The sequence below is a fragment of the Lissotriton vulgaris genome, chromosome 5 (assembly GCF_964263255.1).
Source record: "Lissotriton vulgaris chromosome 5, aLisVul1.2, whole genome shotgun sequence".
Lineage (NCBI taxonomy): Eukaryota > Metazoa > Chordata > Amphibia > Caudata > Salamandridae > Lissotriton > Lissotriton vulgaris.
The window spans coordinates 1934327014-1934345680 of NC_141693.1; the positions used below are offsets into that span (position 1 = coordinate 1934327014).

Consider the following 18667-nt stretch of genomic DNA (forward strand, 5'->3'; position numbering starts at 1 on the left):
AGAAAAATAGTCAACAACAATAAACAATAAAGCTCTATCAGAAATTATTTTGCTCATTGGTTTCTGTACACAAGTGGACTTAATATACTGTTTCATTCTAGGTTTTTATTTACAAAAAACCGTAAATTGTATTATCTAATCAATGTCTGTCACTTTGCTATAGACCTTTCCTAACCCTAGGAAAATATATGCAAGCCTTTAGGGCTGAAGGAGCCACTGTTTAGATGAAATTCCCAGCCCTCTTACGTATTAGGTGGCGTAATAAAACTTACAACTTTAGAGACCCGAAAGAAGTGGAGTCACTACTTGAACACATGAAGATAAACAAGGATAAGTAACATTATGAGCCTCATTCTTATTAAAATATTGGCCATTCAAACGCGGCTCTCATACTGGGCAACTAGGATTGTTCAAGGTATTGGGGAGGGTTCTCCAGGGTGGGGGAAAACACAAGCTATCTTTTTCTTTTTTTGCACATTGCAATTTTTTTGGGTGGGCAGCATTGGGGAAAAAAAAACACCCAAAAAATTCTTGGTTCGATATGCAAATTGCACAGTAATCAGGGTAGCAGTTATAAGCAACAGGAAGGAGTTCAAATTCTGTAGATGAACATAATGACTTGGAATGTGAACGGGCTAAGAACTAGGAGGAGGCGTCAAAAATGTTTTGAATATCTTAAACTGCAGAATTGTGATATTATTATATAACAAGATACACATCTCCTAGGAGATGAATGGCTTGAAGCTATAAAAAACGAGAATTGGATTCTTTAAACTCTTTGTACAAATCAAACAAGTAATATTAAGGGGGTAGCTATTATTCTTAGAAAATCACAGCTCTTTATGTTGGTAGGTCAATTAGTAGATTCAAGAGGAAGGTGGGTCATAGCAAACATAAAAGTTAGAGATACCGCTTTTACTGTGGCGGGATACTATGGCCCTAATATAGATGATCCGCACCTCTTTAATTGTTATACTCGCAGTTATTATTACAGTCTACACCAATTATCTTAGGAGGTGATTATAATATCCTGCTAGATCCTAAAAGAGATAGATATCCCCCTGGCAGAGTTTTAAACTTACAGAGGATGTGAGAATGCTTGAATAGGCTCAAAGATGATTTGAGTTTAATTGATATCTGGCATTTAAAAGGGGACCAAATAAATAAATTCACCTTTAGGAATTATAAATATGGCCACGCCTTGAGAATAGATTTCTTCTTAGTTGATAAACTTCTAAGGAATAATGTTAAGAAAGTCCACCATTTGCCTGCACATCTCTCGAATGACTTGCCGGTCCGTTTGAATATTAAGGTTGAGCCAGGGCAGGGCGAGAAAAGGTACACTATGGATCGGACACTTCTTTTGGATCAAGAAATTATTGAGGAACTAAGATCCACAACGGAAAATTACTTTAAGGAGAACGGTGAAGGAGAAATGTCTAAAATGAAAGTCTGGGATGCTTATAAAGCTGTTCTTAGAGGTACTATAGCTCGCATAGCAATAGGAAAAAATAAATTGAAAAAGCTTAAATTATCACGAATAGAAGCTGACCTATTAGAGAGACAAGCCAGTCTAGAAATTTCAACCTCTGAAGAAGACCAAATTAGTTTAAGAAACAAAATAATGAACTTAAAACAGGAGCTGGTCTTGGACTTAGAGGAAAGATACTTAAGAGATGGCAAGCTAGCACTTTGTCAAATTATGAATTTGGTGAGAACAGCGGAAATCTTTTAGCTTGGAAGCTTAAGACCGATCTAAGTAGGAATAAGATAACTGCTATTCAGAAGGGAAATGGTGGACAAATAATAGAAGATAAGGCAGGCATTGAAGAAGCTTTTGAACATTTCTTCCAGGCATTATATGAGGAAGATCTAGCACGCACCAACTAATTGGAGCCATTGATATCGCAACTCAAGAGAAGGTACACCTAGTAATATTTACATTTGACGCAACCAAAGCATTTGACCCTGTTAATTGGTCATATCTACATAATAACCTTGGCCAACATTTTTTACGAGTAATAGCTAACATCTACTCAGCACCAACAGGGAAAATTCTCATTAATGGAAGCATCTCAAATAGTTTCCAAATTAAAAGAGGTAATAGATGGGGTTCACTCTTTTGCCTCATCTTTTTAATTTATATATAGAGCCGCTGGCTAACGTGATTAGAGTATCTGAAAAGATTATTCCTTATCTATACTAATATAATAAAGAGAGAGCCCAAACCTTTGAGGCGGGTAATCTCAGGAACCACAGCACCAATCACAACACCCAATACAGCGTTGGAAAAGGCAGTTGCAGCAAAAGGACATAGGCTATGCAGACGCCCACCATATACATTTAAAAGGTAAAAGAACCGTGCCAGCAAAGTAGTCCCTTGTGGGCGTGTCTGCATTGTGCTGTGGGCGTGTGCTGGGGGCGTGACAAACGCTGGGGGCGCGTGGCCCTTCATGCCATATCTCATATTGTGTGCTAATCCCACCCTGCTCCCTTTAAATACCCCTGCACCCCATAATCATAACCCACCCTTACACCTCAAAATACCCCAACACCCTTAAACACTAACCCATCTTAACCCTATAAATATACCCTGTACCCCAAAACTATCCCTAAACCCTAAAAATACCCCTGTACCCCAAAACCCAAACCTAGCCCTGAACCCTATAAATACCCCTGTACCTCAAAACCCAAACCTAGCCCTGAACCCTAAAAATACCACTGTACCCCAAAATCCAAACCTACCCCTGAACCCTAAAATACCCCTGACCCCAAAACCCAAACCTAGCCCTGAACCCTTAAAATACCCCTGTACCCCAAAACTCAAACCTACCCCTGAACCCTAAAAATACCCCTGTACCCCCAGACCTAGCCCTTAACCCTAAAAATAATCCTGTACCCCAAAACCCAAACCTACCCCTGAACCCTAAAATACCCCTGTACCCCAAAACCCAAACCTAGCCCTCAACCCTAAAAATACCCCTGTACCCCAAAACCCAAACCTAGCCCTGAACCCTTAAAATACCCCTGTACCCCAAAACCCAAACCTACCCCTGAACCCTAAAAATACCCCTATACCCCAAAACCCAAACCTAGCCCTGAACCCTAAAAATACCCCTGTACCCCAAAACTCATCCCTATCCCTAAACCCTAAAACTACCCCTGTACCCCATAACTCAAAACTGTATCTGAACCCTTAAAATACCCAAACACCCCAAAACATATACCTCAGTACCCCGAAACATATACCCCTATACCCATACTTACCATATCCAAACATTAAAAAAAAAACATGCTTTTACAATTCATGCATTTACAACGAATTTTGTTGTAAATGTATGCGTGGTAAAAGCATATAAAATGTAATGCCATGCGTTATAATGGCATAGCGGAGTCATGGTACTTTCGTAATGAAAGTATGCGGAGTGATGGTATGCGGAAAGAAAGTTGCGGAATAATGGGTGTTTACCCTCCCCCGGTAAGTACATTGGTGGCACGGCGGCCAACATCTCCAGCAACATACTCATATTTTTTCACCACCCATTTGAAAAATCGACAGGTCTCTCTCATTGATGACCAGCACCGACATACACTTTTAGACACACCTCCCGCCACATGTTCTAGAATTGTGAACTTTAGAGCTGGGGAGCAACGTTCGAATCTCGGCATCAGCTCAACATCCTGTGATTCCAGGCAAATCGCTTTGTCTCCCCGTGCCTAACACAAATGAATGCGTTCTTCTGTAATGTAAATTGTGCTCATGCCATGTTGTCGAGTTCGCGCTATATAATATTGCAAGGAAAAATAAAGTAGGGAAACTCGAGTTCACACACTACTGAACGCGCACTCTGAATCGGAGCGTTTCACAGGCCTGACACAGATAAGAAATGCTATCAAAACGAAATCCTACAAAACAATATACTACTGGCCGGCAGCAATTCCTACCCGGACAACGTCGGGACGGGCTGCTTGTTGTTTTAATAATTGGGAGTTAAAGGTGGCAGTATATGCCTACGATTTGATGATCTACGTAATCTAAATGAGTCACTTAATAGCAGCTTTGAGAAGTTTCTCAATATCAAATAAAGCATCTTAAAACTGATGTAATGCACTGGAACATACTGACTCCTCAAACTGATTCCAAAAGAAAAATCAAATATCTTGGAATCCAAGTCCTAAAGAATATTGATGACATAGCCCAGACTAACTTGGAAATAAAAGCAAAAGAGATGAGAAAATTATTGAAGTCCTGGAGTTGCTTATCTCTCATCTTTATGGGGAGAGGTAATATAATTAAAATGGCTATCCTTCCGAAATTCACTTTTGTTTTTAATACGATTCCCTTGGAGTTTGAGTCGCGATGTTTGAAAACAACGCTGGGCGAAATAAACTCTTTCATTTGGGCATCTAAAAGTGTTAGGATAGCATGGAAAAAACTGACCCAGAAGAAGAATCAAGGCGGCATAGCTAGCCCAGACCTCATGTATTACTACAAGGCTTTTCATTTTAAGAACAGAAGGCATCTCTTCCGAGACTATGAATCATACCCTCCCTACTGGAAAGCTGTGACAAAACATGGTCATTGCTTATATAAGTTTGGCCATCAAATGTTCTTTAAAAAAATCAGATTGAAGATCCCAAGATCAGCATTTAAATTATGGGCAGATAAAAGGAAACTCTGGCAGTATCCATACTATAGTCCCCAAGCACCGATATGGAACTTTCCAGGAACACCAGAATGGCTGAAAGACTCGCTAGCACTCCCATTGAAAAGGGCTGGAATCATCAAGTGGGGAGAGTTGCTGCAAAATGACGACCTAAAATCATGGGACAAATTAGTCGAGAACACAAAGGACGAGATATCCAGGTTAGAATTTTACCAGTTGGAAAGCTGGGTTAATGATCAAGCGACTAGGCCAGACTGTGTTGGGTTTCTAGATGGTGAACTTCATAAGGTCCCAGGGAAGAAAGAAGTTTCAAAGTGGTATTGGCACTTGGTGGAGAAGAAGGAAGTCGAAAATAATACTCCAGATCTTTAATGGAAAAAGATTTTTCTGGACCAATGTTTGCAACAAGTATGGCAAGTATCCTGCACTTTCTTATGGCACATTATAATTTCTCCACCTCTTAGGAAAAATCATTTGTTTACTTTGCACAGATCTTACTGGACCCTCGAAAAGTTTTCAAAAATGAACCCCCAGGGGATTAAGAAATGTCCAAAATGTGTTGAGAGGGAAGCAAATGGTTTCCACATGTTTCATTTAATTCACTACCTAAACATATTTTGGATGGAAATTTGTAAGATTATTGAAGAAATTCTAAATACGACTATCAAGGTAAGAACCTTTATGGGATACTGATGAAACCAATATCAAAGAGTCAGAAAAATTTGTTTGCACTTATGTTAATTGCTAGACGCAAGATTTGTATAAATTGGATTCTTCCCTCTCCCCCGAAGGTAGAAGATTGGGTTCGATCAGTAGATAAATTCAGGAACTTTGATAGAGTTAGAGGGGAAGGTAAACGCACAAAGTACTGGGGTCTGTGGGACTCATAGAGATGGCAGGATAGGTAGGGATGTACAATGATTCAAACTAACGCGATCATGAACCTCATAAGTTTAATAGGGGCTGGAACAGCGATATATTAACTCATGTAGAATGGTTAACTGTTGGTATCAAGCATTGGCTCTCACCTCATCTCCGAGGGCGTCTAGTAGGAGGTGACCCTGTTGCTTTTACAACAAGATCAGAATAAATGAGGACAAAATAAAAGATTAGAAAGAGCTTTAATGTTTGTTGTACTGACTGCGTAACGACTGCTGAGTGTTACATATACTGGCTATGTATCAGTGAGAACATGACAGTGTTAGATACAAGGATTGTGTAACAGTGAGAGCACACCAGTGTCAAATATACTGAATGTGCTTGGGGGGGAGGGGCGCTCTAGTGTCAGATATATGAACTGTACAACAGTGAGGACATTCCTCTGTTTTCGTGTACTAACTGTGTAACAGTGAGAGTGCTTCTGTGTTAGATATAGTGAATGTAACAGTGGAAGAACTTCAGTGTAATATATACCAATTGTGTAAGACTAGAAAGAGCTTCAGTTGTACTGGCTGTTTAACAGAAGGTGACCCAGTGAAGACTTCAGTGTCAAATACACTGATGCTGAATCCTCCAGTGTTCGATATACTGCCTGTGCTACGGTGAGCATGCTCCAGTGTAAGATAGATTGAGGATTTAACAGTGAGATCATTTCAATGTCAGATATACTGAATGTCTAGCTCTTCAATGCTAGGTATACCACCTGTAGAAGATTAAATAGAGCTTCAGTTGTATTTAAACTAACTGAGCACAACTACCAAGAGCATATGTGTTATCAATACTGGCTGTGTAACAGAAAGATCGTTCCAGTTTAGAGCTGGGGTGATCCCTTGCAATGATATCTTTCAGGGTCTTCCGCACACACTCCATGTTGAAAAAGAGCAACAAGATCAGCTCTTGATCACACTGGAACCCTGTTATTTTCTAGAATGTAGTGTGTCCTTGGCATGTAATGTAAATATGGGTCTTAATGAGGGCACAGGGGACAATGACAGAGGGCATCGGGTCTGCGGATCAGTGCCAGAATTTACATCTAATTATTAGCAAATTGTAGGAAACTGGCTCTTTATATAATATATCAGAAAGAGGTATCCATTAAGAGTAGACAGGGCTTGCTCTAACAATCCCAAGGTGCTCGTTTTGTGGTAGTGTGGTCGAGCCACCTTAGCCTTAACACGGAGGAGTGTTAGACATTTGTTGCACACATAGAGTCAGTAAATGAGACACACTCATAAAGGAGATCCACAACAATTTAGAAAAAAAGCACTTCTTTTTATATATATTTCTTAGCACCAAGAACTTTGTAATTGGGTAAGTACTTTGTTTTGCGGTATCACTGTTCTGGAAGAGTATAGAATTACACTTGCATTGGGTGAGGTATCAGTTTTTCAGTATACATCAGTACACTGTTATCCTATAGGAATTTTTTTTTTTTACTGCATTTGGGCACTTACAGCGATTTACAGGACTGTTCTCCAGGAATTAAAGTAAATATGGGTCAGGGTCCAAGGCAGCACCAACAGGTCACCTCAGGCGGCTCTGAGGTGTCCGAGTACACAAGTGCAATACAGGTACGGGTCCCCCTTTTAAACCAATGGGGAACGGTCCGGTCACAAAGAGACTGCAAGCAGGGACTGGGAGACCAGTCCAGGTGAACCCACAAGCGGGCTAGGTCCTTGAGATGCTCTGGCACGTAGGGACCCTACTGGTCCACTGTAACTCGGGCTGGTGGGCTCAGCTGCAGTGGTGGTTTCTCCAGCAGGGTGGCACTTTGAGAGGTACTTGCGGTAGCAGGGGAGACTGCAAAACAGGCTGCAGGTGGGGACTGGGGGACCAGTCCAGCCAAACTCAAAGGAGGGTCCTGTTCGTGAGGGTCACAGGACCCCGTTAGCACTGTTGGTCCACTTCTCTCCGTGTTCTGGGGCTCGGTGCATTGTTGCTTCTTGGTGTTGCGTTTTCACTGTCTGAGGCTCTCGCAATTCCTTCTGTCTGGCAAGGGAGTCTGCAGGTGGGGCATTGTGGGGCAGTGCAATGAAGTCCAAGAGGAGGCTCGTCACTCGATGGTCTCTGTGCCTCAGGGGCATCGTCAGTTCACAGCAACTGTGCCCGTGGGACTCGTGTGCAGTGCTGTTTGGTCCAGCGGGGTCGCTCTGGCCGAGGCTCTCGTTTCGGTCCTTTTGTTGCCTGCAAACGTGCAAGGAAGCAGCTCCTCTGTTCCAAGGGAGATGTTGCTGGCCAGGTGAAGTCGTGGGCCTCTCTTGCACAGCTTTTTGAAGGTGACTTTCTGGATGAGTTGAATCCTTGAAATTGTCAGGAGCAGCAGGCAGGCCAATAGGGTTGGCGCCAAGTCAGTTGCTGCTCCTCAGGTCGGTCTCACATTGGGGGATCATCTTTGTCCTTCTTTCTTCTCCAGGCAGAGGGATGTGATTCCCTGGTGTCAGGGGGTTCCCTAAATATTCACGTTTAGGAGCGTTAAGGGGAGTAATGGGTAGAAGCCTATGGTCTACCTACGGCTAGGGTCAGTAAACCCCCTAGATGGCCTCTTCCTTTGGGGGGGTTGCCATCACCCTTTCCCAGAATTCCTAATTCCACCACACACAAGATAGTGGAATTCCTATCTTTGTGTTCAATTCAGGCTGCCCACCCTGGAGGTGTGTTCGCATATAAATAATTACAAATAATTACATCTGTTGGGGAAACCAAAATCATGCGGGAGTTTCTACGTGCTTGTGCATTTGAATGGTGAAAAACGTGTGGAAATGTACCCGTGAATGCTGCCCCAACAGATGTAATTATTTGTAATTATTTATATGCAAACACCTACATGTGAATTCTTTGTGAATATAGTTATATTTGTGTTTTCAACAGCTTATGCTCCCTGAGGAAGGGCTAGCAATGCCCGAAATGCATTGGAGCTCATGAGAGACTTATATGCATAAAAAGATTATGTTCATTTCGACATAAACATAAGAAGAAAATTAACAATGAAAGAATTGTAAAAAGCGCAAACAATGAATAATAAAAAATGGATAAAACTAGAGAATAAATGAATGGGGTCCTTATTGGTTGGGAACCACTACATGAGTGCCTGAAGGGGATGTAACCAATGACCCATTGGAAGCACACTTTGTTCTGATATAGGACGCTAAAGACAGAAAGCGTCACCCATCAGTAGCACCTTAAAATTGACCAAATCAAAAACAATAAAGTTTGAGAATTTCTAAGCTATGCATCAACCCCAAACATCAGGTACACCTACAGGTCAGTCAGAATGTGCTTCTGATGAGACTATTATCCATTCCTACCAGTGTACCTACCTACACCTGCCACACTGAATTGGGTCTACCATATCTAGAGGACTGTGTCATGTTAGCCTCTCTTGAAATTGTGGCACTCTATCTGGTGGTCCACGCAGGAACCACTCCTGAACTAGGACATAATCACTGATTGTTTAAAACTAGATTATGCTCACCGTCTAATGTGGATGATGTACATCAAGGAACACTTTACTATGCTTAGGAGGTCGGAATGTTTTTATAGTCCACATGATATGAGTACCCTATCAAAAAATGCTTAAAAGCTGAGTTTTTTCCAATGCAAGGACAGAGGAGGAAAAGTCAAGAATGTAGCAAAAAGAGTGTGACTGCCCTTCATCTGATAGTAACAACTTATCGTATGGAGTCTTATCTGAACTTTTTACTGCTTCATTATCAGCATCTTTATCTACTAAGATTTAGATTTAAATAGCGCATCTTTTAGTTTAATACCCCAGACATGATTATAATGATGGAGGCCTTGAGCCATGTCCATGTGATTCGAAGTCTAATCAATCTTTGCTCCATTTTTTCTTCTTCTGTCAACTGTATACCGTTCCTAGGAAACAATATCTTATACCATTGTTTAGGTCCATGAACATTAGAAAGTATATATCAGCCCTGTATCATTTGCAATTATTACAATCTGCATATATTTGTATGATGGTACACAAGTTTATCATGGCTGTAGTAGAAATGAGAAATATGGTAGGGAAATGATACTTTAATGCATGTGTCACTTTGTTAAACCTTGTATCCGGAATCCCAAATTCTGCTATTTGTATATATTCTGTTCTATTGATTTAATGGTTGTGATATATTTCTTACATATAGATGGATGTTATGTACTGTGTTCTTTTATGGTTTGATACAAGCTGAATAAAGATTTTGATGATGACGATGACTGAGTACATAACAGAACATGGCGTCCCTGCACATCAATGGCGCAGTTGGCATTTGATCCTCTTGGCTTCAATCATGATTTTCTTACCCAGATAGTCTTTTCTCTCCTCATTGATTTCCAGGAAGTCGTGGATCCTCAACATGGAAATTTTGGGGTCTCCTCCCATGTTGGATTTTCCTAAAAAGAGGGGAAGAGTTATGCAATGGAAGCACCAACAGCGTGACATTTATTCTTGATTTCAATCATAGACTTACATGTGATTTGTAAGTCCCAAAGAACAATAACTACAATACGAATAAAGTCTTGCTGCAGGCTAGTGTCGAAGGAGGGTAAGCCCAATGCTGCACAGTAGTTAAAACAGAACTTTCTACCATGTTAAGATGAAGCAAAGACGGAACCCAAACTTGCTCTCTTCTACCAAATGGCCTACTGACGGTTTCTTACCTCAGACTTCCTGACCAGCTTCGCTCTTGTCCACAAAGTGACTTACCACCCGTCGAGCCATCCCTTCTAGGTAGGGATGCCCAGCTGCTAAGATATATTAGTAGGTGGGACCTACCGTCGGTCATGAGGATGATCACATGCCGGATATCTTTGAACTTGTCGGCGTTACGCTGTGAGTGCAGACTCATCATGTTGTAAACAGTTTCGATAGCACGGCGGGTGTTCGTGCCAGTTTTGTCTTCGTGTTCTGCAGAATAGAGAGACAGACTCAGGTGTGTACTTCAAAGGGGCATCCAGTGAAAAGAAAAGAGCTCGACCTCTTACCCAATCCTTCATCATTAACAAGCACCAACAATAATGGCTCTTTAATGTCCCTTTGCTTGAGAATGTCTGTTTAGATTGTAAAACGTGTTGTGACATCATTCACTACTATAAATTAGCCTCACATGCATACAAATGGCCATTATAATCAGATATTCTAGGAATCAGCTCTTGATCGGCTATTGATCCATATTACCACACATTCCACACAACCGTGATTGCACTTACGCCTTACCCTATTATGTGAGCTCAGAGTGGTGAGACGGTTCATAGCACCTCAGCCATTGTCTTTTCAATGCAAATGTCACATGGAACTTTACTGATTCAACGCCTCGAGTCCATTATAGAATGTTGTGGATTTGCACACTCTGTGCACCAAGATATCACACTTAATAGTAAAGACATCTTGAAGAGGATCAGCATTTCATGTAACAGGTCTTGGAAAAGTCTCCACCTCCCAAAATCCCAGTGTATCTTCTCCCTCACATGCCCCATTATGCACTCCACTGAGAATGATCATATCTGAGTTCTTTCACACTTGGAGAAACATTACTTCAAACAGTATAGTGTTAGATATTTTTCAAATGTTCTGGTTAGGCAGGGTGACAATCAGTGGTGTTTACTTAAATTACAACATGAAATGAAGAACATCTGCATCCATGAGGTACATAAAAAGTAGTTTACTCAATGTGCTTCCTTATCATGAAGACAGTCCCAGTTGAACTATTCATCTGGAGTTTAGCGGTCAAACTAAAAATCAGGAGCAATCAAGTTTTGTTCCTGTTTTTTCCTTCAGGGTAATTAACAGTGTAACACTTGGTCAGGTTTGAAATGGTAATTTACCAAGGAAAGCTATTATGTCCCCTTTTTTTGGTTCAAATGTGCGCTAGGAGTAGCAGGCAGTTGGCATATCAACAGACTGACTCACATCAAAGAGATAAGAGCAGCTTTGGCAGAAAGCGAGAATGCATAATTAGCATCTACAATGTCCACATGACTCTATATAGATAGCTCTTTGAGTGACAGAGCCTTAAATTTAGTAGCTCTCAGCAGGGAACTGATGGCAACCAAGAACACCACTTACCAGGAGAGAAATCGAAGGGGGCAAGAATACTGCGGCTTAAATGGTGCACCAATTAGTCTAGTGAGGACTACATTGAGGCCTTACTTGAGGCTGGCACTGCATAGAGAGATGCCACTCTCGTTAACATGCAGTTCCACAAAAGTCCATAATGGTAATATATGAACAACAGACTGGTGTTCTTTATTTTGAAGATATACTGCATGTGCAGCTAAGTGAACACATCTAGAAGTGCATGCCAACCTGGCCTCTTCCTAGGGCAAAAAGTGGAAAGTAACACACTGAACTATTAGAGGGTCGATGTTTTGAGGAGTTAACTACCTGACAAGCCCATTTAACTACACACCATACTCTTGTGAAATGCTTTGCATAGCTTCCTTTAAGATTTGGGTACCTCTCATTCTAAGGCCTCAGGTGCGAAATCATTGGATTGAAGGATTTGGGATTAAGCATTGATGCAGACTGAGCCAATCTGGACGTAATGGAAGTCTTTGATGTTGATGCATGTGTATTGCCTAGAAAAGGGAGCTCCCTGGTCCATATGCCATATTTGAACCATTATAATGAGTGTTATTGGTGCTTGCATTGTTTTGCACACGGCATAAGAGATCGTTGGAAGTGGGGTGGGGGGGAGGGGTGGTGGGGGGAACAAATGCAAATGTCCCGGACCAGTCGATCAAATAGTGCATTCTGAAAGACTGGATATTTAGAGACCTAGAGGAGACATTTTTGGTAGTTGATGATTGTCTGCATAGTGAACAGATCTATAGTGTGGATCTCACTGGTAGAAGTACTAATCTAGAAGCTGGGAGTTGATTGTCTATTAATATATCTCTTAAAGGGGTCTTCTTAGGAGATAGACAAACCTTGCTCCACCATCAAGTGTATGTGATTCTACAGTGGCCAATGTCATATTGCTTAGGCCATCCTTGACAGCTGTGACAAGTGTGTTCTTCCCTGATGTAGTACATGATGGTCACATTGTCAGTTCAATTTAAGACCGGCTTGATGCACAGCCTGGCTGAAAATACCATTGCCAATGTGGTGAAAGCTCTCCAGAGGGGACCACTGACACTGAGCTTTGTTGCAATGCATAGGTGCTTCCAACCATGCAAGAAATACTTTTAAACTTTAAGCTCTATTAACACTAGATCCTCCCAACCCTGTTCCTCTTGTGAATATTGTTTGGTCAGATATTCCTGCAAAAGACACGTGCAGTTGAGCAATGGGGACCAACGTCAATGCATGACACCATCATTCCTGACAGGTTAATCCTCACTATCAGATTATCTTGTAAAGAGGAAGCCGTCTCTGAAAGTTCATGACTCGCTTTTGTCATAGAAGCGCAGTGCCCAACACAAGTTGAAAGTAGTGCCAAGAAAATTTTGAATATTGCGCATGGTATAATTTTTTATATTGTTTGTGAAGACTAATTAATGGAGAAGTCAAACTGTTTGTTGTGTGTTGGTTTGACACTCAGAGTGAGTTGTACCCTTTAGTAACCAATCAACTGGCTGATAGACATGTATTTGTTTATGATGCAGATTTACTACTACTAGAGCTAGTCATTTGTCAAAAGTTAAGGCTTTGCACTGGTAATCTGTTGCCACATATCTTAAGTATTGATGATGCACTGGATGTATTAGAATGTGGAAGTAGGCATTCTAGAGATCAAGTGTTGTCATGTAGTCTAGTTGTTTCAGTAGAGGAATGACTTCCTTGAAGTGGGACATATTTGTGAGCTTGTTTCAGATCTGAAACGTTGCTAAGCATCAAGGTTTTGCTCATCACCAAAATCTTTTTGGCAGCAAAGATTATTGAGGGTCTTCTCAAGGCAAGCTGCATTTCAAGTCTCACACTCGTCTTAATGTCAAGCCTCCTCCAAAGTCAAAGTTGTTCTTCTACCACGAATTTCTTCAGTGACTACAATGGCCATTGACCCTCAATTGCAGAGTCAAGACTTTTTTTGAGGCAGTTTCTTCCTAGGGTGTTCATACTTATCTTAAGGTCCGTCCTCAGGGGAACAGTCCATGGAGTGTTGCAGGGCTGTACCCTGTTAATGGCAGTTTTGTCTTTGCCAGTTTTCTATGTTGAGTACAGAAAGGCAAGATGTCCGACTTGGTCCTGGTTGCCGGCTGCAGGGGTGTTCCTAGAGCTTCATCTCCAGAGTCCGAGTCCTCAGAGATATTGTAGATACTCCATTCCTGTTGCCCTTCTACATTATTGAATGGTTCATCCACATTGGCATTGGACTCACAGCCCTTGCTGGTGGTGGACTCAGTAGAATCTTCCTGCTGTATTAAGACATAGTGTGCCCACCTTCTTTCCCTTCAGGGAAGGATGGTCTTTTTGAATCAAAAGGCCTGAAGTTTTCTTACACTCAGCAGGAAAATTTTGGCAACCAAGAACACCACTTTCCAGGAGAGGAACCAAAGTGGGCAAGGATGCTGCTGTTCAAATAGTGCGCAAAAAAGTATAGTAAGGCCTACAGAGAGGTCTTACTTGGGGCTGGCACAGCATAAGGAGATGTCACTCTCATTAACATACAATTCCACAAAATCCTTTATAGTAGGGTATGACAATACAGACTGGCATTCTCTATTTTGCAGGTATGCTGAAGTTGCATAGAGCTATTCAAGCTGTAGTTAACTAACAAAATAAATCCCCAAAAGAAAAGGTACTATGTCCACTAAACCGTGTGCAGATCAGTGCGTCTGTCATTCTGCTGTGTGAAAAGACGCAATTTTCAATGTAAAGTAACACTAGGAAAGGCAAACAGGAACAGTTATCCCGAGATGAGCTGCCATGAGAATCGGTGAAAGGCGGGAAGAGCAGACAAACAATTTACAGTCAGATGAATAAACTGTACTTGTAATGACTCTTCCAGCCTTCAGACTGCGACTGTCATTGTGTTTCTGTTCAATGACAATCAAAGAGATGAAGTGTTAAAACTCTGAAATTTCGATGTTAAATATCAAAGGAGGTTATAGGAACCTCCTGAGGCAGAATCCGGGAGTAGCGAGAGCTTGTGTCAGATTTAAATTGTTATACTCTGATTTTAAAGAACTCACCTTCCCTCTGAGCACTCAACCCCTCAGGCACAGTCATCCCCGCACAGCGGATTTAGCGCTGCCGCGGGCGAGCGTTTCCCTTCCTGCCGCCATTCCGGAGACACAAGACACGCCCACTTGTGTTGGCCACGCCCCCCGTGACGAAGGTAAATAAAAGCGCGCTGACTACAAGCGCCACATTGCTATAGGAACCTCCTGAGGCGGAAGCCGGGAGCAGCGAGAGCTTGTGTCAGATTTTAATTGTTGTACTCTGATTTTAAAGAACACACCTACCCTCTAAGCACTCAACCCCTCAGTAAGCATGGGCGAATTTTGTGAATCTGGCGTTCGCGAATTTTGCGAATTTGCGAACTCGCAATCCGCAAAATCTGCGAATTCTCGCGAATTTGCGGATTTTTTTTGTGTTCGCAAGGATTTCTGCCAGTTCGCAAGGATTTCTGCCAGTTCGCGAGGGTTTTGTACCAGTTCGCAATTGCGAACTTACATGTCGGCTCGCAACGGTCACGATTATGTTGTTTCTACGTCTGGTTCATCATCACAGGTTCCCAGAACCCTCTGTTTCACCCATGCCACCCTCTGTTTTACCCATGACATCCTCTGGTGCATCAATGCCACCCTCTGGTTCATCATCACTGTAGATTATGGGGGGGAAAAGCAAGCACACCTGCCTGCTTCAACTGACATGAATTAATTTGGGGTTGATTTATTAATGTGTCACTGTTTTAAAATTCCAGTCTGGCACCTGCTTCCTTATCTGTAATTTGCTTTCTGTTGCAGTGCAATTTTTTTTCCAGGACCTTTGTGGCCTACTTGTAGCTATTCTATGAGCCTGCTGTGAGGGTCAGAGCAGGGTCATATAATTGTTGCAACTAGCAACTGAACTCTGGAGGGGCCCTTGTCAGGAAGCACTACAGGGAATGGTTACTAATGATTATCGAGTCCGCTGCCAGTTCGCGAGGGTTTTGTACCAGTTCGCAATTGCGAACTTACATGTCGGCTCGCAACGGTCACGATTATGTTGTTTCTACGTCTGGTTCATCATCACAGGTTCCCAGAGCCCTCTGTTTCACCCCTGCCACTATCTGTTTCACCCATGCAATCCTCTGGTGCATCAATGCCACCCTCTGGTTCATCATCACTGTGAAGTAGTGTGGCTCACTGGTTAGAGGCGGCAGACCCGAGAGCAGAGGACGGCCTGGGACTAGGGTTCGATTCCCGGCGCGGCAGGTTTCTGGACCAGGGTCAGCGGACTCGATAATTCTCTCGCCTCGGTGCCCACTCTGATCAGCGATCACACTCGGCAACTCTGGGCATTAGCTTGCCTCATCTTCACTAACGGCCCCACCAGACCGCCGGGGATGCCTGGTCTCACCCTGGAGATACCCATTAAGGGACCATCTCTCAGGGAAGCCAGGAAGGGTTTCGCAGCGGTCGAAGCGCCTTGGGACCCTCCGGGTAAGTAGTGCACTATATAAATGCCTATACATACATACATACATACATTATGGGGGGGAAAAAGCAAGCACACCTGCCTGCTTCAACTGACATGAATTAATTTGGGGTTGATTTATTAACGTGTCACTGTTTTAAAATTCCAGTCTGGCACCTGCTTCCTTATCTGTAATTTGCTTTCTGTTGCAGTGCAATTTTTTTTTCCAGGACCTTTGTGGCCTACTTGTAGCTATTCTATGAGCCTGCTGTGAGGGTCAGAGCAGGGTCATATAAATGTTGCAACTAGCAACTGAACTCTGGAGGGGCCCTTGTCAGGAAGCACTACAGGGAATGGTTACTAATGATGAGTTTGAACTTTTGAACCTGCTGAATGCTTTTTTTGTGTTTGCAAGCATTTCTGCCAGTTTGCAAGGATTTCTGCCAGTTCGCGAGGGTTTTGTACCAGTTTGCAATTGCGAACTTACACCGCACGCAGCAAAAAATCCGCTGCGTGCGAATTTGCGGATTTTGCGGGAAATTCGCGGATCTCACGGATTGCGAATTTACCGAAAATCTGCAAAATCCGCGAGCGTAACGGATTTTCCGCCCATGCTTACCCCTCAGGCACAGTCATCCCCGCACAGCGGATTTAGCACTGCCGCGGGCGAGTGTTTCCCTTCTTGCCGCCATTCTGGAGACACAAGACACGACCACTTGTGTTGGCCACGCCTCCTGTGACGCAGGTAAATAAAAGCGCGCTGACTACAAGCGCCACATTGTTATAGGAACCTCCTGAGGCGGAAGCTGGGAGTAGCGAGAGCTTGTGTCAGATTTTAATTGTTATACTCTGATTTTAAAGAACTCACCTTCCCTCTGAGCACTCAAACCCTCAGGCACAGTCATCCCCGCACAGCAGATTTAGCACTGCCGCGGGCGAGTGTTTCCCTTCTTGCCGCCATTCTTGAGACACAAGACACGCCCACTTGTGTTGGCCACGCCCCCTCGTGACGAAGGTTAATAAAAGCACGCTGACTACAGGGCTCGACAAATCATAAAAAATGCTCTAGACCTGCAGGTCTAGTAAACTACAAAATCTCCTCGACCTAACTTAAATGAACTTGACCTCAAACTCTGAAAACTGAGCAAATGTGACAAGTTAACAAGATTTAAAAGCATTTTTATTGCTCATTTACTTTGTGTGCAATAAAGATGCCTTTAAATCTTCCTATCTTGTCACATTTCCTCTGCTTTCAGAGGCAGAGGTCAAGTGTCAAGTTTGTATTCCTACTCGCCAGAAAGGGCGAGTAGGACCTAAAAATAGCTCGTCCTTTAACAATCTCACTCGCAAATGCGAGCGGTCCAGTGAATTTGTCGAGCCCTGGACTACAAGCGCCACATTGTTATAGGAAGCTCCTGAGGCGGAAGCCGGGAGTAGCGAGCGCTTGTGTCAGATTTTAATTGTTGTACTCTGATTTTAAAGAACACACGTTCCCTCTGAGCACTCAACCCCTCAGGCACAGTCATCCCCGCACAGCGGATTTAGCGCTGCCGCGGGCGAGTGTTTCCCTTCTTGCCGCCATTCCGGAGACACAAGACACGCCCACTTGTGTTGGCCACGCCCCCGTGACGAAGGTAAATAAAAGCGCGCTGACTACAAGCGCCACATTGTTATAGGAACCTCCTGAGGCGGAAGCCGGGAGTAGCGAGAGCTTGTGTCAGATTTTAATTGTTATACTCTGATTTTAAAGAACTCACCTTCCCTCTGAGCACTCAACCCCTCAGGCACAGTCATTCCCGCACAGCGGATTTAGCGCTGCCGCGAGCGAGTGTTTCCCTTCTTGCCGCCATTCCGGAGGCACAAGACACGCCCACTTGTGTTGGCCACGCCCCCTTCCTACACTCTCCTCACTCCCATAAAGCATGTGCATCCACCGGAAGCGCAGCGGACGAGCGCAGCGGGCGCGACGCTTGCGTGCCGAAGGCGCGCTTAAGGCAAGCTCGTCTGCGCTCGTCCGCGCTAGGCAGAGCTCAGAGCCAGATACTATAGTTAATGCTCTCCACCTTACGCACAGATACTCAAGAGATGCTTTGCTACACTTGAATAGAGATATAAAGGGCCCTTGCTTACACTCTGTACTTGGGGATAATTCCTCCAACCACTGCCTCTATTGTCCGTACAAATTTACACCTACTATGCCTCAACAAACTTCTTCCATTCTAATGCGCATGGCCCTGATTAATTGCAGATCACTCCCCAAACACTCAATAGAAATTTACCACACTTTAGAAAATCGTCAGCTAGATGTTCTTTTCTTAACAGAAACCTGGTTGGGACCAGATTCCGACCTGGACATTGTCAAGTCCCTTCCTCCTGGCTTCTTAATTCAACATGTAGACCGATCCAATGGGAAGGGAGGGGGTATCCCTATAATCTATAAAGAACATCTTTCCTGCCGATTGCAAGGCAGCCCCCTCCTAGATTGTGAAAATATTCT

General features: G+C 43.1%; 1 protein-coding gene across 1 annotated transcript in view; it reads right to left on the bottom strand.

Annotated features, from left to right (window-relative positions):
- LOC147717789 (complement factor B-like) overlaps nt 1–18667 on the bottom strand; it is a 321681-nt gene that overhangs the window by 159015 nt on the left and 143999 nt on the right. The window contains exons 8-9 of the mRNA XM_086924574.1: nt 10384–10515; nt 9912–10001 (exon numbers count right to left, since the gene is read on the bottom strand). Coding sequence (XP_086780700.1) covers nt 9912–10001; nt 10384–10515 — 222 coding nt within the window. The remainder of the gene's footprint in view (nt 1–9911; nt 10002–10383; nt 10516–18667) is intronic.